This window comes from Lygodium microphyllum, chromosome 15 (genome assembly GCF_053477565.2).
Source record: "Lygodium microphyllum isolate KBCC chromosome 15, Lygodium_microphyllum_v1.1.10, whole genome shotgun sequence".
NCBI classification, from domain to species: Eukaryota; Viridiplantae; Streptophyta; class Polypodiopsida; order Schizaeales; family Lygodiaceae; genus Lygodium; species Lygodium microphyllum.
In genome coordinates, this window is record NC_141149.1 from 1,987,638 (window position 1) to 2,014,452 (window position 26,815).

At 41.5% G+C, this 26,815-nt stretch overlaps 1 protein-coding gene across 1 annotated transcript; it reads right to left on the reverse strand.

The window, feature by feature from the left end:
• Window positions 1-22,705: 22,705 nt before the first annotated feature.
• LOC148024198 (uncharacterized) lies at window positions 22,706-25,389 on the reverse strand. Its single transcript, XM_087693829.1, has 2 exons — window positions 24,216-25,389; window positions 22,706-24,102 (listed from the first exon to the last, which is right to left on the reverse strand). The coding sequence occupies exons 1-2, from the start codon at window positions 25,347-25,349 to the stop codon at window positions 23,167-23,169; spliced, it is 2,070 nt and encodes a 689-aa protein (XP_087549955.1). The 5' UTR covers window positions 25,350-25,389; the 3' UTR covers window positions 22,706-23,166.
• Window positions 25,390-26,815: the final 1,426 nt, after the last annotated feature.

Genomic DNA, 26,815 nt, shown 5'->3' on the forward strand with positions numbered 1-26,815 from the left:
GTTCTTTGATAGGATCCATAGGCTTTTCCAATCGGCTGGGGAATGGGGCCATGCCCACTTTTATTTTACATTTTTCTTCTAGGAGCGGAAACATCTGCGCTTCTTCTCCATGAGGAGGTACTTCGGCATCCTCTATCTCCCGAACCTCTAGTCCTACCGCCTGTGCAACTGTCTCTGTGGCTCTCTGTGGCTCTGTAGTGCTATGTACTGCATTGTTCTCTACACACTGTTTTCTTTCTCCTTAGGAAGGTTGAACTTCATAGTCTTGGTAGAGAGAATGTTCTTTGTTGGAACTACATTTTCTCCTCTCTTTGCACGCGTTATTGCTATCACTTCCAATTTCACAAAATTGGAAGCAAGTTCTTGGGTCTTCTATTGGGTATCCGGATTAGCTTTCACAAGAGCTAGACTTGGACAATCTTTTGCAGTGTGGCCTTCTCCTTTGCGTCGCCTCCATAAGGGCTTGTAATCCACAAACCTTCTAGGGTTTGGATAGTTTGGTGAAATGACCATTTTCTCCACATCTGTAACACTCCAACTCTAATCTCTGGCCACCCACCGCAGACTTTCGTCCTCTGTAACTCTAAGAGGGAAACCTCCTTGGACCAAAATTAGGACTAAACTCCCTAGGCTTTGATCGAGGGGCTTTGGTCCAGTATCTTGCATTGTCATTTTGGATTCCAACAAGTTGAATCTTGCATCTTCATCTTTCTTTCTTCTTTTGTGCATCTCTTTCAAATAGCAGATATCCTCTATATGGTTCTTCCTCAAACTATATGAACAGAAGGCTCTAGGAACGGTTGGTTTTTTGGTACATTCACTGGCTAAATGTCTTGCTTAATGGCACTTTTGGTACCATGTATTAGAACGCATCACATCCCTCCCACCTCCTGCATGAGTGGATATATTGGCAGTATTCACCTTCAGTGTCTATAGTTGTCCTATAATCACATCCATAAGCTCTTTCTTGATACTTCTGACTGAGTTGAATAGGTATTCCTTTAGATTTTTACCTCCTAGAGTACTTGTAGTAGGGTTTTGGAAAGCTTCTATTATTAGTGCATACAATGGTTGGGTTGGATCCAAAGGGTTCTCTATTCTGGTTTTGATTCAAAGCTCTTGTTGAGACTGGGTTGTTGATTCCAGTGGGTAGGAGTCCATTGTTGTTGCGTCGCCATTGGGGGAACTATTTGAGACCATTGTTGTTGTGGTTGAACCATCATTTGAGGCATTATCATCTGCAGGCCACTATGGATTCGGTGCATTGTACTGCGGCATTATTTGCATATGGGGCTAGGGGTAGGGAACTGTCCCTAGGACTGCATTTGGTGGGTATACCATCTTGGTATGGGAGGAGGTAAGACTCCTCTTCCTAAGGTCATTGACAACCCTACTTCAACTTCATCATACAGTCTTACACCTTCCACTACAGCTTTGCAGATTGACTGGTCTTCTCAATTCTACGAACTTGCAAACTTCTGGTTGTAGGCCTCTGAGGAAACCCCTTTTTGGATGCCTACATCCAAATGATGGTTGGTCCATCTCTTCAGTGTGTATTCCATTCGTGAGACATAAGCTTCTATTCCTTCTCCAAGGGATTGACTTAGGTTCATGAGCTCCTCTCGCATCCGCTCTTCAAAGCCTTCACGCCTGAATTTAGTGAGGAGGTCCCATGTGCCAAAAGTTCTTCCTGTGTCTGTCTCTCATACCATTGGAACGCTGTGCCTTTGAAAGTGGTAGGGAATATTGCTAATCAATGCTCAAGGATTCTAGCATTGTTAGCCACACATGCTACCATAAACTTTGCTACATGAAGATCAGGATCTTCATTATACTCTCCCTTAAAAATGAGCAATGGGACTACATTTTTTGGCCTTTTATCAATATTTCTAGAATGAATTTGACTAGGGGACCTTGAGTTTCCATGGGGACTTCTGTAAAGAGTGTTTTTTTAAGGCATCAAAGAAGGCTTCTGCCTGCTGCAAGCTCATTCTCGGCCTTGATTTTTGCCTTCTCTCTTCTCACGTACCTATGGACTCATTCTAGTGCTTGCCACTTGATTGTGTCATTCATCAGGGAGTTAGCTCCAACCAATTGTTTTGTACTCAACAAAATAGAATCAAAGGGGGCTTCAGTCTTTGGAGGACTCTCTTGATGCCAGGAGGCATATTACACGGTGGATTCCGTGCCACGGTGGATTCCGTGAGGTTTTACGGTGGATTCCGTAAACTTAGATGACCGGGGCTCATACACAAAGTGGATTCTTTGTGCGAGAAGTTGATGGGGACGCCTGTCCTTTTCAGGCGTTTCATTAATTTAGTGTGTACATGGGTGATTCCATAGCGGGTGATTCCGCAAAATGCATATTAAATTAATAAACGTTTATGAGTTTAGAGTGTGCACTCGTAATAAATTAAGGTTAGGATTTATTTCTAACCAGTTGATTTATTTATGCAGCTGAAGACTGCTAGGTATTCACTTTTGTCGGTTTAATTGTATTATTTTACTAACGATTGTGAATGCTTCAGTTGATGTGTAGAGATAGCAACAGTGGCGGAGGAAAGTATCGGAGTCTAGCGAGTATTCGACCTATGGATTATATTTTGATAGGCGCCACGCCTATATTTTGTTATGTCTATTGAGGCATCGATTATTTATTATTATTTTGTATGCGCCTATGCGCACGGATATGTTATTTCTATTTGGGACATTGTGTTGGGCGTGCCAGACTCTATGGGCACCGTCCATTAGCTTTATTTCCTATTTTTGTAAAAGCAAACTCAAAAGCTAAAAGCTTGTCATATTTTTGTAAATTGGGCTATTATTGAGCATGAAGATGGAAATATACATAAAATACATGCTTTATGAAGCACTCACACAAGGCATGGGGGGAGATTGAACCCAATTGGTCTCTTGCTCTTGTCATTCATGCTTTTTTACATTGTTTTTTGTGCAAAAAGGTAGAGTTCATTGTTCTTGGGGACCTTCCAGGATTCACTACGTGAGCATACAGCGACCGATCTGCGCACCAGTGGTATCAGAGCGGAGCTGAGATCAAGAGCTTCCAATCGCTACCCATCTCGTGCGAAGGCGGAGCTCCTGGAACGATCGGGCTCTACGGTCAATCTCGTCGCGAACCGTCGATACAGGCAGACTTCTGGCAATCAAGAACCCCTTTTTCTACTATCAGATCGCAAAGGACCAGGCTGTACAGGTGGAGGACCACGCATTCATCTCCTTCATCAAGTCGTCAAAAACCAGAGCTAAGTTTCATCACTACAAGCCTAAAAGCTTAAAAATCAAAAGTATTAAAGCTTAATATTAAGCTTTAATAAGCTTAACCTCGTAAATTTCATCTCTGGCGGCGTCAGTATATTCTCGCCGAGTTCAAATACGACGTCAACATGCGGCGATACCAGAAAATCACATTTGGCTTAGTAAGCCATAAGTCCCATAACTAAGCTAAGTCAGACAAGACAAATCTCCAGCAAATCACCAAACTCCGGGTCCTGCACTCCAGAAATCAAGTTTTGCAAGTCAATCGTGATCAAGTCCTGCAAGTTCACTAAGTCGGCTAAGTCTGCAACTCTGCAAGTCAGACTAGTCAACTGGAGTCAGAACTGACTAGTGCTCAAAACTCCTAGAAGGGTTATTCCTGCACAGAAACTCCAAACTGCAAAGTTGTTCATGGCAAGGTATTCTACCCATACGCAGGTTCGCAGAAGTATTTTCAGCATACGAAGAAGGAAATATTGCAGATTTTCTGAAAATTGAGAAAGAAATACCCAAAAACACATAGCCTTGTAACCCCGAATTTGAGCTACACTCATCCCGCTAACCTGATTTTGAGTGAGAAAGGTCTTTTGAGTTTTACAGAATGACAGAACCACATATGGATGATCCTATGGCTGAAGACGACCTACCTGAGCCTACCATGGAACAAAAGCTGGATCTAATCATGATGCAATTGGAAGAAGAACGAAGGGCTAAGCAAGCATTGCAAGCGCAATTGACAAAATTACAAAGAGCGTCTACTGACAAAGAAGAACCTCAAGCTGAAGATTTGATTCGACGTACCATCGACGCCACTCTTGAAGCTCAAACCATTCGCAAGGAATCAAAGATAAGTAAACGAAGTTTCAAATTTCACACTTTCAATGGCATACGAGAAGGAAAGACTGTTTTATCATTCATTAGTCAGTTTGATGACTATTTCCATGAGGAAACCTATCCAGAAAAAGATAAAATTAAGTGTGTTACTAATCATTTGGTAGACAGAGCATCACTTTGGTGGACTGTAGTACGCAAGAGCATAGAATGTCCTGCTACTTGGGAAGATTTCAAGAAGAAGTTCATGCAGAATTTCCTTCCACCGCAATTTCATGAGAAGGCTATCAAGCAATGGGATCTACTTCAACAACGGGATCGTGAGCCTATACCACAGTATACAGAGCGTTTTTGGAATGCACTCCTACAGCTACGCATGCTTGAAGACGTACCAGAGACGACGCATAAGCGGAAGTATATGTCTGGACTTCTTGGACATTACTACGCTGAAGTGAACATGTTCAAGCCTGCTACCCTTGAAGACGCCACCTCACTAGCTCATGACACTGAAGATAAGTTACGCGATAGAGACAAACGACCACAGCAATTCCAAGCCAATGGTAATTATGGATCTAAACAATTCAATTCCAATTTTAGAATATTTAATCCAGGTCATTTCTCTTCACCATCTTTCCGCAAGAATTGGGCTAAACCACCTACATTACCATCCAATGTCAATCCAAATCCTAAGCCTATTCCACAAGCAAATCCAAATGTACCTAGACTTCCCGCCATTGCAAATAATGTAACCAAAGCCAAGCCAATAGTATGCTATAAATATCACCAGCCTGGACATCTCGCAGCAAATTGTCAATCAAAGAAGCCACCAGCTCATATCAACTATCTTGGAGCCATGGACGAAGACGAGCATGAGGATATGCCTGATTTCACTGAAGATGATGACGACACTACTACTACTTCCGACACTTTACCAGGTATGCCTACTCCACATTCATTATTGACTATGAAATGTTTGGTGCATGGAAAGGAAAAGACTATTTTGCATGATGACGGTAGTACTCATGACTTTATTTGAGCAAAATTGGTAAAGGAATTGAAATTACAGACTGTACCTATCATTATCGCATAAAAGCTGCATTTTTAGGTACTAGGTATAATGGTACACAGGAAGTGCAAGATTTAGAGATTCAAATTGGTTCATACACTGAAAGAAGAAATTTCTTAGTTGTTCCATTACAGTCGAGTGACATTATTTTAGGAATGCCTTGGCGACACCAGCATAATCCAGATATCGATTATTCCACACACACAATGAATATTAATTTTCAAGAAAAATCTATTACATTATATGGTATGCATGCATCTAATGTTTTTCCACTGCTTTCGCATACTCAAGCAAAATGTGCATTACGCAAGAGTACTAAATCATATCTCATTTGGGTGAATGAATTGCAAGCAAAGAAAAATCATATGCACCCTAGGCATAAGGAATTTCTTGCATATTTTAAGGACTGTTTTGCAGAAGACCTACCACCAGGTTTACCTCCTTCACGTCCAGAAGACCATAAGATTGATTTGATCCCTGGCACACAACCACCTTGCAAAGCACCATATAGGCACAATCAGATAGAGCAAAAAGAAATCCAGAGTCAAGTTGAAGAATTACTAAATAGAGGTTTAATTCGACCTAGCAGTTCTCCATTCGGTGCACCTATACTCTTAGTCAAGAAAAAGAATAATACCTATCGTATGTGTATTGACTATCGAGCTTTAAATAAGATCACTATAAAGAATAGGTATCCTATACCTAGAGTTGATGACCTTATGGACAAACTGCAAGGATCTTCTATATTTAGTAAAATTGACCTTAAGTCTGGATATCATCAGGTGAGGCTAGATAAATCTGACATATTTAAGACTGCATTCAGAACACAGTTTGGTCATTACAAATTTTTAGTCATGCCATTCGGATTGACTAATGCACCTGCTACCTTTAGTAGAATGATGAACCATATCTTTTTGAAATATCAGTACTGTGTGATTGTTTTCTTTGATGATATTTTGGTGTTTAGTCAAAATGAGAAAGAGCATTATGAGCATTTGTCATTAGTTTTTCAGTTATTGAAAGAAAATTAATTGTTTGCAAATCCTGAAAAGAGTGAATTCTTTAAGACAGAAATTGAGTATTTAGGTCATATTGTATCATCTGAAGGAATTAAAGTTGATCCTAAGAAAATTGATGCAATATTGAATTGGCCTGTTCCTAAAAACGTGCATGAGTTACGCTCATTCCTTGGTCTTGCTAGTTTCTATAGGAAGTTTGTACGTAATTTTTCATTACTTGCTTTACCATTAACCAAACTTCTCAAGAAAGGAATTGTTTATCAATGGACTGAAAATCAACAGAAATCCTTTGACTTACTGAAACATGCATTAACCAATGCCCCTGTTTTACAATTGCTTGATTTTACTAGACCATTCTTTCTAGTTGTGACTAATGCTAGCGGATCAGGAATAGGAGCCGTACTAATGCAAGACAATCATCCAATAGCATATTCTAGTTGTAAGCTGAAACCCTCTGAGCTGAAATATTCCACATATGACAAAGAACTATTAGCAGTTGTACAAGCATTAAGACAGTGGAAACACTACTTAATGGGTTCAGAATTCATAATAAAGACCGACCAGCAAAGCATTAGACATTTACTTAGCCAACCTCAAATCTCTGACCGTCATATCAAATGGGCTTCCTTCATTCAAAGTTTTCATCCTATCATTCAATACCAACCCGGAAAAGAAAATGTAGTAGCTCATGCATTGAGTAGAAGACCTGCAATTCATAATATTTCTGTCATATCTTTTGATTCTTTGATTGCTATGAAAGACACATATCACCAGGATATTACTTTTCATTCTGATTGGAATAAATTAGTTCAAAATAATTTCATTCCTGTTGATTCATTGTCATATAATGATGGATTTATTGTTAAGATTGTGGGAGAGAAGGAAGGAGTCTCACTTGAAGCTTTCTTGCTTGCACAATGGGGGAATACACACAAGGGTGGAGGCTGAAAACAGTTTTTCTCTTCTTAGTTGTGTAAGCCAAAAAGAACTCTCAAGTACAAAGAAATAGAAGAACCCTATATATGGGTCTCAAACCAAACTCAACTAACTAAGGTGGCATACTAACTGAGCCACGAACTAGAGTCGATAAGGATAGCTATCATGTAGCTATTATTCATGGGCGGTGTACCAACCGCATCTGCAACTGACAAGTCGGTGACATAAATATACAACGGTCACCCTGGCGTATCACGAGTGGAGCTCGATATCTCAACACTCCCCCTCGAGCTCAATCCCAATTCCTGCACACCAAGCAGGTCTCTGAACTTGCGCAGCTTCTCTGCGCCCAATGCCTTCGTGAATATGTCAGCTACCTGATCCTCTGTGCTGACATAAACTAGATCAATAAGACCTAGTAAAACCCTCTCTCACACATAGTGATAATGCACCTCAATGTGCTTTGTTCTAGCATGATAGACTGGGTTATTTGCCAGGTGTATACTACTCATGTTGTCACAATAAATGACAACTGGCCCATCTGTAGACTGATGCATATCATAAAGTAGCTTATACAACCAAGCTACCTCACATGCAGCCATTGCTGCACCCCTGTACTCAGCCTCTGTGCTCGACAAGGCAACTGTAGGTTGTTTCTTGCTGCTCCAAGTGACTGCAGCACTCCCAAAAGAGAACACATATCCACTGGTAGATCGTCTATCAGAAATATTGCCATCCCAATCAGCATCAGTGTATCCATGCAACTGTATCTGAACCCCAGTCTCATAAAATAGTCTATACTGCAATGTGGACTTCACATACCTGAGTATGCGTCTAGCCGCATCCAAATGTGGTTTCCTTGGAGCCTGCATAAACTGACTTACCAATCCAACAGCATAGCTCAAATCTGGCCTGGTAATAGTCATATAAATCAAACTTCCTACTATGCGTCTGTACATAGTAGGGTCTTCTAGAAGCTCACCTGCATCTGTGCTCAGCTTCACATTCTGCTCCAAAGGAACTGAAATAGGCTTATAGCCTGTCATCCCATATTTGGACAGCATGTCCAATCCATACTGCCTCTGTAAGAGCTGTATCCCACTTGGTGATCTAATCACCTCAATGCCCAAGAAATAACGCAGCTCTCCCAAATCCTTCATCTCAAACTTCTGCTTCAATAGCATTTTCACATGAAGGATATCTTCATCACTGTCACCTATCATAATCAAATCATCAACATAAATGACAAGTAGCATAATATCTTTCTCTGTTTTTCTCACATAAAGTGATAAATCTTCCTTGGAAATCTGAAAGCCAATAGTGACAAGATACTGTCCTATCTTGTCAAACCATGCTCTAGGTGCTTGCTTCAAGCCATACAAGGCTTTCTTCAACCTGCAAACAAACTCAGGATGAACAGCATGCACATAACCTGGTGGCTGCTCCATATAGACCTCTTCTTGCAAATCACCATGCAAGAAGGCATTCTTTACATCCATCTGATGTAAAGACCATCCCTTTGATGCAGCCATAGCAATGACTGCTCTTACGGTTGCCATCCTTGCAACCGGACTGAATGTTTCTTCATAGTCAATGCCATATGTTTGTGCATACCCCTTGACTACTAATCTTGCCTTGTATCTGTTCACAGAACCATCTGCATTGTGCTTCACCTTATAGACCCACTTACAGCCAATTGCATTTTTACCTTTAGGCAAAGGTACCAATTCCCATGTAGCATTTGCTTCCAAGGCATCCATTTCTTCATCCATAGCTTTCTCCCATTTTTCTTTTCCCATGGCTTGCTCAAAAGAAGTGGGTTCTGGTTCCTGTATCACTTTGACCATATATGCATAGTGAATGGCTGTAAATCCATCATATTTCAGCCTATCCACAGGATACTAGCTCTCGTAGACCTGCGCAAAGTAGGTTCACTCCCAGGTGCTCTCAAAACATCCCTGGTCTTCCTTACTCCAGGTGTAACAATAGAAGGAATGCCCAACTCATCATCAATGCTCTGTTCTGAGCCACTGGATTCACCATCCACATAAGAGTAACCTGCATTCACATCAAACATGGGCTGATCAACCTTCTCTTTTCCTTTTCATGATACCTGCATACCACTATCTGCATTACTTTGAGAAGATTCTCCTGATCTCAATCTGCCTGTCCATGGCGAAGAATGTGAACCACTGCTAGAGGACGCTCCAGGCCCACTAATATTTTGTGACTGCTGCTGTGAATTCTGTGCAGCATTACCATTTTGTACATCTACATCATCAATCACATTTACTGGTTTATACCAGCTACTCATCTCATCAAAAACAACATCTCTGCTCACTGTAAACTTACGAGTAGAAGGGTTATAGCATCTATACCCTTTTTGCTGCAGAGAGTAACCAATAAAGATGCACTTCTCAGCTTTTGGATCCAACTTGGATCTCAACTCATCTGGCACATGTACATAGGCAATGCAACCAAAAATTTTCAAATGAGAAATATCTGGTTTCCTACCAGTATACCTCTCCTCTGGAGTCATCCCATGTATTGCTGCAGTGGGAGTCCTGTTCATTATATAGACTGCTGTAGCAACTGCTTCAGCCCAATAAAAATCTGGCAAGTCTTTTTCATTGAGCATGGCACGAGATACCTCTCCAATATGCCTGTTTTTTCTTTCTGCAATTCCATTTTGTTGTGGGGTATGACTGCATGAATATTGCTGCTTTATGCCATGCTCCTGCAGGAACCTTGCAAACTCATTTGAGAGGTACTCTCCCCCTCCATCTGACCTTAGGCATTTTATCTGCAGGCCTGTTTCTTTTTCAACCATAGCTTTAAGAGTTTTGAAATGCCCAAAAACTTCACTTTTCTTTTTCATAAAATACACCCAAACTTTTCTACTATAGTCATCAATAAAAGTGACAAAATAATGACAGCCTCCAAGAGATGCAGCTTTAGTAGTCCACACATCAGAGTGGATTAATTCCAATGGCTTCTCACTCTCTTGAACATGTCTAAGAAATGGTTTCCTTGCCTCTTTTCGAAACTGACAGGCTTCACATACCTTATGCATTTCTGCAACCTTGAATTTAGGCAAACCTGCAACAATATTTTGGGCCTGCATTGATTTAAGTCGATGTACATTAACATGACCAATGCATTTATGCCAGATATCAATATCTGCAACTACACCGGTCCCATGTGCAAACATTGTTGCACTCAATTCAGACATGTCTGCATCCAATGTAAACATTCTGCCTTTCTTCTTTCCTTTTGCCTATCAAGCGACCTTTATTTTTCATATCCTCAACAAAGAATCCATAAGGATTAAATCTGACCTGCAAGCCCTGCTCAACCATTTGACCAACAGAAACCAAATTCTTGGTGATATTCGGGACATGAAATACATCGGACAGGTATTTATTTTTCCCATCCTGCATAGACAAATGAATTTTTCTAATCTGCACAATAGGATGTGCAGTATTATCACCAGTCTTCACAAATCCTGGTTTTTCCATTTTTCTTGCATCCTCCATCCATTCTGCATGACCTGTCATGTGGTTTGATGCACCTGAGTCAACATACCATACATTATTGCTTTCTTCTGCACTTGTCACAGAATTGTTCATGTGCTGCACCATAAACAAGTGCTTATTTCTGTCATCACCCTGTCTACTAGAAGATGCATAATTCCCTTGTTGCAGTTTTCCATTCATGATGTCATTCTGCTTTTTATAGCAGTCTTTAGCCATATGACCCATTTTACCACAGTAGTAGCATTCAACATTACTGTTTGCATTTTGGCCTCTTTGCCATCCACCACGACCTCTTTGGCTCCCCCTGCCTCTAGAGTTACCACGTCCTCCTCCATAGGGCTGGTTTTCTTGAGTTTGCTGCATATTTTGATTTCTACCATGGCCTCCATATCGGCCTCCTCTACCTCTACCTCTACCTCTTCCAGCATTTGAGTAGAAGACAGCTTCTTTTGAAGTTCCTCCTGAAGAAGATACACCACCATTTCTTTGCTCCTCAGAAATTAGAAGAGCAATCAGCTCCTCAAAATCAGGAAATCTTTCACGAACTGAATTGGATGTCCGAAATTGTGCATAATCCTTTCCTAGACCATTCAAGGTCACAGAAACTAAATCATCATCTTCCACTGGCGACCCAATGGAAGCAAGTGCATCTGCAATCTTCTTCACCTTCATGTGGTAGTCATTGATGCTCATATTTTCTCTTTGCACATTATGCAACTCTTGCTTGAGCTGCATTTTCCTGGCTTGCGTATTTGTGCTATACATTTTTGACAAAGTATCCCATGCCTCCTTTGGCGTACTTACATCTTGAATATGCACAATCATAGAGTCTGAAATGCTGATAGACAGCCAGTACATAACTTTCCTGGCTCTCTCATGCCATGCTTTAAATGCCTGCATTTGCTGTTGATTGGGAACATCAGGAAGACTTGGTTCTTCTTCATTTCCTACAACAAATTCCCAATATCCTTTTCCCATAAGGAAATTCGTCATTCTAAACTTCCATGCTTGGAAGTTGTTCTTGTCAAGCTTTTCAGTGACAATCTTGCTTCACCGCGAAGGGCGTCTCAACCTGAGACATTGCACTCCTGCACTTTCCGGCTGTGCTACCTGCAGAGATCTGCTCCCAAAACAGAAAATGAAAGCAACACTACTCCTCTTACCAGAACACCGCGAGCTTGGCTTGCTTTCTTGAGCTCCTTACCACGAACAAGGCTCTGATACCAAGTCAAGATTATGGGAGAGAAGGAAGGAGTCTCACTTGAAGCTTTCTTTCTTGCACAATGGGGGAATACACACAAGGGTGGATGCTGAAAACGGTTTTCCTCTTCTTAGTTGTGTAAGCCAAAAAGAACTCTCAAGTACAAAGAAATAGATGAACCCTATATATGGGTCTCAAACCAAACTCAACTAACTAAGGTGGCATACTAACTGAGCCACGAACTAGAGTAGATAAGGATAGCTATCATGTAGCTATTATTCATGGGCGGTGTACCAACCGCGTCTGCAACTGACAAGTCGGTGACATAAATACACAACGGTCACCCTGGCATATCACGAGTGGAGCTCGATATCTCAACATTTATGTTTTATGAAAAGAGACTATGTGTTACTATTCCATTCCGATCTTTTGTTTTAAATGAAATTCATTGTCCCCCATATCAAGGTCATAGAGATATCATATCTACATTACGTATGTTAACTGAAGATTTTTATTGGTCGCATATGGATGCAGATGTATCTAATTTTGTTTCTGAATGTTTGATTTGTCAAAGAGTTAAGAGACATCATGGTAAACAGTATGGATTACTAATGCCTTTGTCTATTCCATCTAAACCTTGGGAACAAATTTCTATGGATTTCATTATTGGTTTACCAAATACTAAATCTAACCATGATATGATTTGGACAGTTGTAGATAGATTTAGTAAGCAAGCATATTTCATTCCATGTAAGAAAACTTTAACAGCATCCCAGGCAGCACAATTGTTTTTGAAAACTGTTTTTACTAACCATGGATTGCCCAAAGTTATCATTTCAGATCGTGACTCTAGATTTTGTAACAATTTTTGGATTACCCTGTTTGCTAATCTAGGCACAAAGATTGATTTCTCATCTGCATTTCATCCAGAAACTAATGAACAAACAGAAGCCACAAACAGCACCATTCTAGATCTTTTACGTGCATATACTATCTCTAAACCTCAGACATGGGACATTCATTTGCATTTATTACAGTTTGCATATAACAATACACTGCACACATCTACAAAGAAAGCACCGTTTGAAGTTATTTATGGATATAGATTATCTACACCTGTTGCATCTTTGTCTAATAGAATTCAGAGTGCTGATGATATTGCTAGTATGCATAATAGTATTTTTAATGAGGTTAAGGATATGATTGCTAAAGCCCAGCAATCATATACCAAACAAGCCAATAAGAAAAGACAAGCCATAAATTTCAAAGTTGATGATTATGTTTGGCTAAGAATAGAAAAACGTAGACTGCAAAGTGTAGATAGACATCCAGTTGTCAAACTAGCTCCTAGATTTTATGGACCATTTAGAATCATTCATAAAATTAATGATAATGCATTCAAGTTAGAATTACCATCTCATTGGAAAATTCACAATACATTTCACATTAGTTTATTGAAACCATTTAGAGGCCAATTACCTATCCACCCTGTTTATGAAAACCCACCTTTATTAGAGAAAGAGACTGAAATACTTGAACTAGAAGCTATCATAGATACTGACTTTATGACCACTAGAACTGGCCGAATGTATTCTAGATATCTAGTAAAATTTAAAAATCATCCTGTAGAAGAAGCACAATGGATGTACGCTAGAGACTTAAATGCTTTCCCCACTCTGTTAGCTCCACATTGAGCTAATAGCAATTGAGGTCAATTGCTATCCCACCCCGAGGGTATGATGCCAGGAGGCATATTCCACGGTGGATTCCGTGCCACGGTGGATTCCGTGAGGTTTTACGGTGGATTCCGTAAACTTAGATGACCGGGGCTCATACACAAAGTGGATTCTTTGTGCGAGAAGTTGATGGGGACGCCTGTCCTTTTCGGGCATTTCATTAATTTAGTGTGTACATGGGTGATTCCATAGCGGGTGATTCCGTAAAATGCATATTAAATTAATAAACGTTTATGAGTTTAGAGTGCGCACTCATAATAAATTAAGGTTAGGATTTATTTCTAACCAGTTGATTTATTTATGCAGCTGAAGACTGCTAGGTATTCACTTTTGTCGGTTTAATTGTATTATTTTACTAAGATTGTGAATGCTTCAATTGATGTGTAGAGATAGCAGCAGTGGCGGAGGAAAGCATTGGAGTCTAGCGAGTATTCGACCTATGGATTATATTTTGATAGGCGCCACGCCTATATTTTGTTATGTCTATTGAGGCATCGATTATTTATTATTATTTTGTATGCGCCTATGCGCACGGATATGTTATTTCTATTTGGGACATTGTGTTGGGCGTGCCAAACTCTATGGGCACCGTCCATTAGCTTTATTTCCTATTTTTGTAAAAGTAAACTCAAAAGCTAAAAGCTTGTCATATTTTTGTAAATTGGGCTATTATTGAGCATGAAGATGGAAATATACATAAAATACATGCTTTGTGAAGCGCTCACACAAGGCATGGGGGGAGATTGAACCCAATTGGTCTCTTGCTCTTGTCGTTCATGCTTTTTTACATTGTTTTTTGTGCAAAAAGGTAGAGTTCATTGTTCTTGGGGACCTTCCGAGATTCACTACGTGAGTATACAGCGACCGATCTGCGCACCATCTCTAGCCAACATCTCTTCTACTTCTTGCTTTTCTATGTCTCTGAATACAGCTTTCAAACCGCTGAGGAAAGTATTACATTCTAAAGGTATCAAAACTCATTCTTCTGAGGATTATTGTTGTGCCATCATCATAGTAATACTAGCTTCTAATGGTTTCAATAGTGTATGTTGTGAAGAATACTGTAACCACTAACTTCTAGTGGATTGCTAATTAGACAAAGAGGAGATTGTCAGTACACAATGCATCCCACGTTTCCTGTTGTTGAGCATGAACAAATGCTAACTCTTTTCTTTCTTGTTTTTATGAACCTCCACTGACCATGACTCTTGAAGCTTCTTTACAATCTTCCACTTGATGATGTCTCGAAACTTCTCAATGAATGCCAGATCTTCCATGGATGTTCATTCTCTATATTTCTACACTTCATTTTGTCCCCAAACAATTTGCCACCAAGATGCACATCTCTATTGCTTCAACAAGAAGAGAAAGGCAGTGTTCCCTAGCTGTGCACCAAAAATATGTTGCCCCAAAAGGAACACCAAGGAAATAGGGTTTCTACTGCAAGAAAATATATCTTGTAACATCAACAACCATATTTTTCATCTTTTATGTGATCTCAACAAAGAAAATAATACCGAGAACAAGAAATCTTCACGCAGCTTCATAGAAACAATTCTCCCACGGCTTTAACTTTAACAAAATCCATCATTCTCTTCATATTCTTCATAAAATTCATTGATAGACATTGAAAACACAAAAGAATAATCCACTTTGAATGAAAAAATATCACATATGATTCATCTTCAAAGATTCCATATCTTTCTCTCACAATCTCTCATAGATAGATACATTGTTTTGCATAGAATTGGCTATCTTTGACTCTCTCTCTCTCTCTCTCTCTCTCTCTCTCTCTCTCTCTCTCTCTCTCTCTCTCTCAATCAATCAATCAATCAATCAATAGTACATCGTCTCCTCACTAAAATACTCAATAATCACGCATAATAATCCTTCTTTGGTCGTGGAAACCCCTTCCAAAATGTGTGTCTGATATGAAAGGTCACTAGAGCCACTACAGTGACACTTTATGGCTCATCACTATCACTTCACTCCAGTCTTCTCTTGAGTCTTCAGCAATTGCTTCTTCCACTTCCTCGAGCTATTTTGAACTTACATTCACCTCTTTCTAATGCTAGAAAACTTTTTCAAATTCTCACATACATTCCACATAACATTTACAAAGGCATATAGAGCAGCACAGAACAAGAACAGAGGCTCTACAGAAGCTCAATAGAGTGTTACAAAATGTCAACAGAAAACATCAGAACCACATAACTTATACTAAAACCATTCCAAACTATCAAAATTCATTTAATGAGCTTTTAAAAAACCTCAATCTTCATCAATCATTACTTCATGCTTCATACAGAAGATAAATAGAACAAAACAAAAGGAAAACAGAAGCTATTAAAACTAATCAAAACCTCAACAAAACCTATCAGAACATTCACAGAGTCTCATATCTCTACTGAAAAACATCATGAGCTTACAAAACATAATCAACCTTATCCAAAATACTTTCAAATACTTTCAAAACTACTAAACATCATTCTAAATCCATCAGAAAACAACCATTCAGCCCTTAAAAATAACAAAAAAATCCAAAAAACCAATTTATTTCAGCATTCAACAGGAGACCGTTGAACCATTGAAGGGGAAGCTGGATATTGCTCATAGGACCATGAGAGAAGGATTGCATATGCCAGCACAACCAATGGGTGTCAACCTTAGCCTCGAAGAACAAAGGAGTCATCCAATAAGGCCAGGCTTGACCCCACAAGAAGTGGGTACCCTAGGATTTGCAGAGGATGTACGACAAGAGAACTGACAAAAGGAAGAGGTAGGAACAAGCTTTGAGATAGGACCTCAAGAGGAAGAACTCGACCCACTATCCCCTTTTCCTCGACCAAAAGAGCAGGAGCAAGTGGACACCTCTACAGAAAGAAAAATTGCACTTAAAAGGAAGAGAGAACAGTTGGTAGAGCAAGCATGCAGAAGGCTGAAGGCTCAACCAGAAGTAGTGCCAACAACGCCTATCCCACCAAGCCAAGATGACTGCCCAACAAGCTTAATGCTAAACTCATAATCTGGGAACAACAAGAGATTGCTCATAAGCCTTTTGACTTTAATTTTCAATTTCCCGCCAACTTGTGCAGAGTACTACAATCAAGGTAGTGGAAGAAGTAATTAATGTCAAAAGGAGATTGGGAGACAAATGGATATTCAAGAGGGGACAAAACCCTGCCTTATAGAGGATAGAGGATGTAGATTTTTGGTAGAACAAAGTTTTTGAAGTGCCCAGAGCAGTAAAGGTCTATGAATGCCATCCAATGTGGAGAAGGTGCACTTTGGATGTAAACATGGATGCCTGGATGGCATTTTGTAACACCTTACCTCTCAAAAGGAATAACCCAACTTTCATGTCATATCCAAGAAGGGTAGGAGTGGATTTGAACTGAAGCATCCACCATGACAGATATGACTTTCCATAGATCTATAATGTGAATGCTACTAAACCCAAAGAAGCCCTAGTCTTCATGTTAGAGGACTTATATGTCTCAATAGTCTGCTTCTTCGTAGATGAATTCTCTTCTTGCCCCAATCCCATCTTCATCACCACGTGTAACTATCTTAGATTGCTTAGGATACTACTAAGGCAAGACCCGACACCACAAGAGCACTGCCTCTCCCATCACTCTTTTTTTATCCCAATGGCATAGACAGCTACGCTATGACTAGATTAATGATGCAAGTTGCTCTACTCCCCTCTTTTTGCTTAGAGCTCCTAGAAGATATAAATGATAGCCGCTTCACCCTTGCTGCAATCATCCATTTCTTTCCACCACCACTCTCCAAGTACGTCTGAACCTCAAGGGGTACATGCAGAGCTGGAAATTCCTTGAGAAATCTCTTAAGTTCCCTAAAGCCACCCTCTCATGACTCGAATGACAATGGCTAGCTTCTCGTCATATGTACGTAATTCACCAATAAAAATAAAAATAAAGAAAAGAAAAAAAAAAGACTAAGTCCCTGAAATCATTCAAGTACCACAATCATTGCACCTAGGATTTTTTACCTAGTCCCATCCCCTACTTCACACTTAGGGCACATCAAGGGCAGGACATACCTAGGGAGGTCACACTTGCCTATGGTTAGACTTGTCTCCCAAAGCCGCACGCACCGCACCTACAACGATACACGAACTAGGTTCTCAAGTGTGGGACAATATCGTAGGCTTCTCGATTCAACTCCTAGTTCCATTGGCACCTACACCATGCACTACACGGAGAGGTAGATACACCCCTTAGGAAGTGCACAACTTTGTCTCTTGCAAGTTAAGATCGCGTCGTATCGACCTGGAGGGCACGGAAAGGAATCTGTCTAACACCATATTTAATTTTAAAGGACAGATCCACCCACCGTCAGCATCAGGGAGGGATCCATCCAACACCATCTTCAATTTCAAAGGACAAATCCACCCACCACCAGTGTCAGGGAGAGATCTGTCCAACACCATTTTCAATTTCAAAGAACAAATCTACCCACCGTCAGCATCAGGGAGGAGGGATCCATCCAAGACTATCTTCAATTTCAAAGGACAAATCCATCCACCTGACCTGTCCAACACCATCTTCAATTTCAAAGGAAAGATCCATCCATCTGTTGTCCAACACCATCCATCAGGAACCTCCCGTCTATCCACGTCAGGGATTCCTCTATCACCATCTTCAATTTCAAAGGATAGATCCATCCAACACCATCCTCAACAAGGGCTTGTATACATACTCAAAAAGCCATTTAGCTACACCCACCCCACCTTCCAACTACTACCCATCAGTGTCATGGGACTGGCACTCAGCTAAGAGGGAATTAATGTTAACCTCAGCACAAGAAAAAGCAAAAAAAGTGAAAAAGCACAAGTCGGAAGTTGAAAGAGGCAGCCCAGGAGAAAATCGGACACAAAGGAAGAAGCAAAAAAGGAAACAACTGAAAGCACAAGGGTGGCCTCAAAAGTTAAGTCAAAGGCAAAAGCGCATGACTGCCCAAGAGGAATTTAGGGTTTTGGATAAAAGGCAAAAAGTGAATGAAGAAGCTCATTCTTTGGTGTGTGGCTAAAGTGGACTCTTCTTCTTCTATTCTTCTCTCCTTCTTGCTTGCTTGTGTGTGCTTGAGAGAGGGAGTATAAGAGTGTGAGGGAGTGAGTATGTGAGTGTGTGAGGGTGAGGGATCAAGGAAGAAGCTCTCCGTCATTTCCTCTCTTCTTCTCTTATCTTCTCTTCCCTTATCTCGCACGTGGATATGGAGGATGGAGTTTAAAGGTGGAGGCTTGAGGTTTCTTAAGCTTGCATCACGAATGGTGGAGCTACCGGTGTGCACGAGGGAGGAGGGTACTCAATCGAGCATCAAGCTAAGCTCACTATACCACGGTAGGATCGAAGGTGCGTCAGCTAGATGAGAGTCATTTGTGCTCGATTGAAACGTTTAAAACAATAAGCGGTTTGTGGGTCTTGGTGGTTGAGCATGAGCTCCCACTACAACATTCAATGGAATCGAGGTAGCCTCACCATCAAGTGTCTCAACTCCTTCGAGAACAGCCCAAAGGATACCGATGGCACGATTGCTGAACTAGTGGAAGGTTTCCACCCTAGGACAATCGGCATACAAGTGTGTGATCCCGTACTCTAGACATCTCAGGTTAGCTTTGTCTCGATTGGCTTGCTCCCTTTTAGGGCAACAAGATGAGACATGCCCTAGGTGACCGCAAGTCCAACACGTGATGGGTTCTTGGTTCGATCTTCGTAGACCTCTACCTCTTCCCCTACCTAATGCCATCACAGATACTGGTCTGAAATCCACCAAGATGGGGTTACCCTCCTCATTGTAAGAGTTGTGCTCTCTCAAGCTTTTTCTCCAAACCGCGTATTCACATTCTTGTAACCCAAAATCTACATTGAGGTGCATCATAGGGAGAACTACAACATAGCTTCTTAATAGGAGCACCCTTTCAAAGGGCCATTATCAAGCATCCTACTCACATGGCTAGCATTAACCGGTTCAAAGGGCCTCACGTACAACAAAAGCTCTTTCTTGCATAGCGCCATTTGTGGGATCATGCCAATTCTTCTCCAGGCAACTTTCTCTCCCCTTTCTTCCTCCTTTGTAACTGCACAAGCGACGGCATCTGCTGAGCATCGTGTGGCCTTCGAGTACGTTAATGTCATGGTGTTGCGTGCGTAGCCCTACTTATAGTGGTTGGAATCTACTGGCTTGCTAGACTTGCGTGCGATTTCTAGGAGTCGACATGCACATGCCAATGTCATCTATCACCAAACGTTTATGTGACACAGTATCTTTCCAGGGAGTAACTCGTGAGCTCACGCCGGCGTTGGCCGAGCGACTGATATTGTCGGCTGAAGGAGTAACAACGGCACCCATGTATCTTACATAGAACCAGATGAAGGGTTTCTTCATGGACCCAGTGAGAAAAATGAGTACATGCTATGATGTGTCGCAGTGAATAATGAGCAAAGGCTGCGAGGCATGACACATCAAAAGAGGCAGGTAGTGGGGAGGTTTCTTATACAAGGCTGTGGAGGTTCCGTGTGCAAGCCTTATATGTTCGAGTCACTGACAATTGTGGCCATCGGAACTACGATGCCATCTTTCTGTCTCATTTTTAGGAGAGAAATTTTTAGTGTGTCTGGGCGGGAGACCCCTGTCACGACCAAGCTTGGACGACATCTCTCCCTGCTCTTCCTTGTCCCCTCCATTGATAGCTCGTCCAAGACTCTTGCTGTGGCGGAAGTGTCTGAAAAGGGATCAACAGCACAGGAAGAGGTCGTGTAGACCTAGGTGAAGGAAGCCGCGGAAGGGGTAGAGGACCAGCACGCGGCGACGGAACATCCTTCGAAGGAGGTGGCCAAAGGCGCCCTTCAGCAGATAACAATACTTGATGATCCCCTCTTCGGGTCTCAGATTCCCCCTCGAGTTCGGGCTTCCAAGCCGAAGCCCACCACTATCTCAGTCGTTACCAAGATCTTCACAGCGGATGGACTTACAATCCAGAAGCCTTCTATGCAGCAAGAATCAGGCAGGCAAGCACCAGTTCACAACCGATCTTTTTGTGACGCACCTTGGGGAGTTGAACCTGGAAGTGGCCCACAAACCAATTATCTACCTACAAGGCCAAGGGATTTCAATATGGAGCCTGGGGGTCGACGGCCTAGCTGAGTATATATGAAGCCTCTTTCAGACCCAGCTCAAAGACATCCAGGAGTCGCTGGTGCAGGATCTTCGAGAGGAATGTGTGGAGTAGACTCACCGACTCAGTGCGGCAGTCTTTGTAAATGATATGATCAATGAATACAATCTAGCTCTCCTTGAACTGTAAGTTCCTATGTTGGACATATTCTTCAAACAAGCTACGGGAGGATGGAAATTGCGGCCATGTCAATGATGCTGATAAACTTCTGATCCACCCAAGAGGAAAATGTTAGAAAGGCTTTGCTTTGTCTTATAACACAATTCAATGGAATCTTCTGAAGCTATTACCCTGCCAGCTAACATGACAGTAATCTCTTTGTGGCAAGTCCTTACCTGGCTTAGCTCTCACACACAATTTTCTCTGAAATGGACCTGTCTGAGATGAAATTGACTGCACATAACCTCTGCTTTAAGGCGTCTTGCAAACAATGCTCGTCAAGTATGGTCATTACACCGTATCAATGCACAAATTATACCAAGCGATACCCAAAACCCCTCACATTAAATGCGCATCCTTACTGGTCATTACTAACACTCACAAACCAATTAAACAGTCCAATGCTACTGATGCACAGCATATACCTCCTCACACAATTTTCTCTGAAATGGACCTGTCTGTGATGAAATTGATTGCACATAACCTCTGCTTTAAGCGGTCTTGCAAACAGTGCTCGTCAAGTATGGTCATTACACCGTATCAATGCACAAATTATACCAAGAGATATCCAAAACCCCTCACATTAAATGCGCATCCTTACTGGTCATTACTAACACTCACAAACCAATTAAACAGTCCAATGCTACTAATGCACAGCATATACCTCCTCACACAATTTTCTCTGAAATGGACCTGTCTGTGATGAAATTGATTGCACATAACCTCTGCTTTAAGCGGTCTTGCAAACAGTGCTCGTCAAGTATGGTCATTACACCGTATCAATGCACAAATTATATCAAGAGATATCCAAAACCCCTCACATTAAATGCGCATCCTTACTGGTCATTACTAACACTCACAAACCAATTATACAGTCCAATGCTACTGATGCACAGCATATACCTCCTCATATAATTTTTTTTATCCTTCGCCAGCTGAGTGGATCAATAATCTTCGTATACTGTCTAACAATAAATGTGTATAATCATGGTCTAGGCAACCTTTCTTCACCCTATTAGGCCACTAATCCAATATGGGAACTGTCACAGGGGATACGAGTACTGCGGACTGTGTAAGCAAAGACCTATGATCCATTCAAATGGTAAAGATAAGGGAGCATGTGGAGAAGGTAGAAGAGTGAAACGATCAAACATTGGAAGGGAGACGGGGAAGATAAGAAAACGAGACCTAGCAGCTACTGGGAAAGGTGGTTAATAAAACATGAAAGTAGACCTCCAAAGTTGAGACTACATGTGGGAAAGGGGGTGGCAAAGACTCTATACAGCTATAGCTCTCTTTATCGAGAGAAAGTGGAAAGAAGTAGCAAACAACAATTTGTACAGAGGTGACAGGAGTTTCCAATAGAAAATGAGGTAAAGTAAAAAGTTTTAAAATTTGGATAAGGGTTTTAACGGAGACTTTCAAGAACCATTCAGGTACGTTCAACCACTCTCCAAAAGGCAGCAATTGGTGGCTTTGCCTAAATTAGGATCCTTCCGAAATTTCTTCAACCCATTCTAACAAATAGCAGGACATTCCATTTAGAAGTAGATGAATAGCTGCATGGTTCCAGGAAAACATAGCACACTGTTAATGCTAAGGAACAATTGCTTTTCTGCACTTTACATAGTGCATAATAAAAGTGGTGACACCAGCAGCAGGTAAGAAGCCTTCAGATTAGACAAGATATTGAACCTTACTTTGTACTCTGATTCACATATTGCAATGTAGTAGGGCATACAAACGGATGATGTACAATAGAGCCTACCTCCTTACATCAATCTACAAGGACCCAATCATGAAGCTTGGAGATTTGAGTTACACACGTGTTACTATGCCTCATAAATTATAGTTCGACACTGACATATTACAATTCAATTATATTAATCCCCCAGCTTGGTCTAAAACCAGAGATAGACCAACAGGCATAGCCTCAAGAGTTCATAGGCACACCATCCTTCACCCCACATATTCACCACTCAGATGGAACTGATCAGTGGCCAGGTCAACCTCAAGCAAGGTTCACACAGACCTCTCAACTTAGGCAACAATAGGTCATAGTGTTCACCCTGGGCCTGGATCTTAGCAACCATGGGGGTATAATTTCACAAAAATTTGATGGTAGGCAGCCTACTAAAACTTTGGCTTGGGTCAAAGAATGATGCAGACATATTTTGATTATTGAACAGAATTTAAGAATGGATCTCAAAAAACTTGGACCATCTGAAACATGTAATGTAGCCTTGCAAACTGAGAGCTTTTGCAAGAAGTTTTTCCCACATATATTAAGTTCCTAGAAACACCAATCCTGCATGTGCCAAGATTTTGAATAAAATCTGCCCTGAACATTGAAAAGCTGGTTACTGTTACTAGCCCTTTCCTTGTGTCCTTGCTCTTCCATGCTGGTTGTGAGGGAACACTAAAACTATTAGATTGGTTTAAAGTCCCAGAGACACCCGAGGAGACAAAAGTGTCCGGAGAATCCAGAAGTACTTGAACATTGGTCACAGCTGGATTGATCTCATCAGCATGTATCATAACTTGAGACACAACAGCATCAGCACCCTTTGCAGTCAGCAAGCGTGCATCAAGCTTCTCTCCTTCATTGGCCAGGAACCGGGAGGCCTCTTCTGGTAGCCCAACACCACGCCAAGCCTCAGCAACCATTTCCAAGGTTTTGCCATCTGGATGGACCTGCTGTTCATGCATCAGCTGCAGCACTTCCTGTGCTCTGCTGGGTTGTTTTGTCTCACTGAAACCCCAGATAAGCGTTTGATAAGTCTTCAAGTTAGGCTTAATCTTCTGCTTTATCATCTCGGCATAAACTCCAAGAGCATCATCCATTCTTCCAGCATTGCACCAACCACTGATGACCGTCGTATAGATGATAAGATTAGGGACCAGTCCCTTGTCTCTCATCTCACCCAGGACTTTACTGGCTTTCTGTGGCTTATGTGCTCTCACATAACCTTTTGCCAGGATACCATAGGCCGTTTCATCTGGCTGAACTCCAGCTTCCAACATTTTTTTAAGAACTGCCTTGGCTGTATCCAGGGAGCCCACAGAGCACCATGCATCCATCATTAGGCTAAATGTTTGCACATCGGGTTTAACTTGGTACCTATCCATTAACTGCATGACCTGAACCAGAAGTAGAAGCAGATCATTACACTTACAGATAAAGACAAGTATGCACTAATATCACACTTAGCCCCAAAAGCACAAGATAAGCATACTGACAGGAAAACCAATACCTGGTCAATTTTATCAAACTGTAGAGCTTTGGCATATCCTTTGATCAGAGTATTAAAAATGACAACATTGGGAATCAATCCCCGCCGATTCATTGTCTGTACCAGTCCCAATGCAGTTTCCATCTCCCCACCTTCACAGAGCCGCTTGATCACAATGCCAAACGTGTATCCGGATGGCTGGAGGTTGAAGGTTTGCATTTCCCTAATGACATTCTCAGCCTTGTCTATCATACCTCTCTCTGCGAAAGCCTTTGCCATTGTGTTGTATGTAATTACATCAGGTTTTAACCCTTTGGAGCGCATGAGTGACAACATATTCCATAATCCATCCAGATCCTCACTTCTGCTCAATGCATTAAGCAAGATGTTGTATGTGCGCACATTCGGCTTGGCCTTTTTCCTGCCCTGCAATGTCATTTCATCTAACAAACTGATGGCTTCCTGCGGTCTTCCAATCATGCCATAACCTTTAATCAAGATGTTGAAGGTGCAGGTGGTGGGTTTGCAGCCACTCTGCTTCATGGCCCGGAAGACACGAATGGCATCGTCCATCCTGCGTGCCTCACAATACCCATTGATGACGGCATTGAAGCAGATAGGATGGGGCCTAAGGCCATCAAGGGTCATGTTCCAGAGCCTGAGCTCTGCTCTGTCATACTGCTTGAGGGCACAGAGGCCAGTGAGCAGGCTCATGTAGGACTGCAGCATGGGGGTGTGGCCATCTCGGAGGAGACTATCGAAGAGGGGCTCAATGGAGGAGAGCAGCCTGTTATGTTGCATCAATTCCTGCATGGCCTTAGTCCTGAGCTGGACAACTCGGCATGGCTGCTGCCTGCCCTTGCACCTGGGGCAAGCCGGCCGAGGCCCCCCTTCTGGGCACTTGGATGTGGAATGCAGCTTGCTTCCACATCGGAAACAGTAACTGGACTGCAGCTGCAGCGCCCCAGCAGATGATGACGACGACGATGACGATGCTGATGTTACTGTTGCTCTTGCCCCTGCTGCTACTAATGATGACGACGATGATGAGGAGGTGGAGGAGGAGGAGGATGGTGGTGATGCTCCTGCTGCTGCTGCTGCTGCCGCCGCCGCCAACGATGATGATGGTGATGGTGGCCCGGGTGAAGAGACCATCTCCTCGTCCTCTCCTCCGCGCTCGTCGTCCACTCCTCTGCTCTGCCCGTCGAAACAGAGTTTACATATTGACACGGGAAAAGATAAACTAGTATATCTAAAATGGAAATTTCACGCAATGGACAGTGCCTTTCCATAAGGTAAAGAAAGGACCTTGAAGCCATAAAAGAGCCAATAGAGCATCATCTTCCTATCATCTCAGATTTTTTTCAAACGGGTGAATTACATCATTTTTTTAAATAGTCGAGCTATATTTATCATATTGTTACATGTGCAGATCAGAAAGTAAAAAACACTATGCATTCATCAGACTCGAGCCCTCGTTTCTTCATTTCCCTCTTTCTTATATATCCTCTTGTTACACTTCAAGGAAATGGTTGTTACCAGGTTTCAACCAACTATACTTACGTGTCATGGACATGTTGGTGATCCACTTCTATTCTTATCTCCCCATCGTGTGATGACACGTCACTCCATGTGACACCTCCTCCCCGAAAAGGAAAAGTTGGAAGGTCTGTTGCTAACCTATCGAAGTGGATAGGAATCCAATGGTGTTTTTTTTTTCTTTCTATTTTGAACTGGTCGTTTTGGCGGGATGTGGACTTGAGGCACCCTTGATATTGTTTGTGGGCATTGAGAATATGGTTTTTTGATTCTGTCTCTCTATGGTTGGTAGAGACATGTTGGTGTTATTATAGTCTGCAACTCGGGTCATTCACTATATGTATACTCTCTATATCACTTACATTCAAGGCCTATTTATAAATATCTTTATCTGTAAATTTTTCTTTAATAAAATATAACCATTTTCTATTCAATCTATAAGTAACACTTTTATATGGGACCTTTTTATATATATAAAAATATGTAAAAATGGTATTTTAAAAATCCCTTATGTTGAATCCATGTGATACATACATATATTTATAACTGACCTCCCCGAATAGTCCGACTATTGATGGCATTTTGTCACTACACAAGTGTGGGAGCTTTCGCTCAACCGCCAAGAACCACGGACCGCTTATTATTTCAAGCGTTCCAAGTGAGCTCTAATGGCTATCTCTCACCTAGCCGACGCGTCGTCGATCTGGTGCGCAGATCGGACGCAGAATACTCACGTAGTGAATCTCGGAAGGTCCCCAAGAACAATGAACTCTACCTTTTTGCACAAAAAACAATGTAAAAGCATGCACGACAAGAAGCAAGAGACAAATTGGGTTCAATCTCCCCCCATGCCTTGTGTGAGCGCTTCACAAAGCATGTATTTTATGTATATTTCCATCTTCATGCTCAATAATAGCCCAATTTACAAAAATATGACAAGCTTTTAGCTTTTGAGTTTGCTTTCTACAAAAATAGGAAATAAAGCTAATGGACGGTGCCCATAGAGTCTGGCACGCCCAATCTCAATGTCCAAAATAGAAATAACATATCTGTGCGCATAGGCACATACAAAATAATAATCA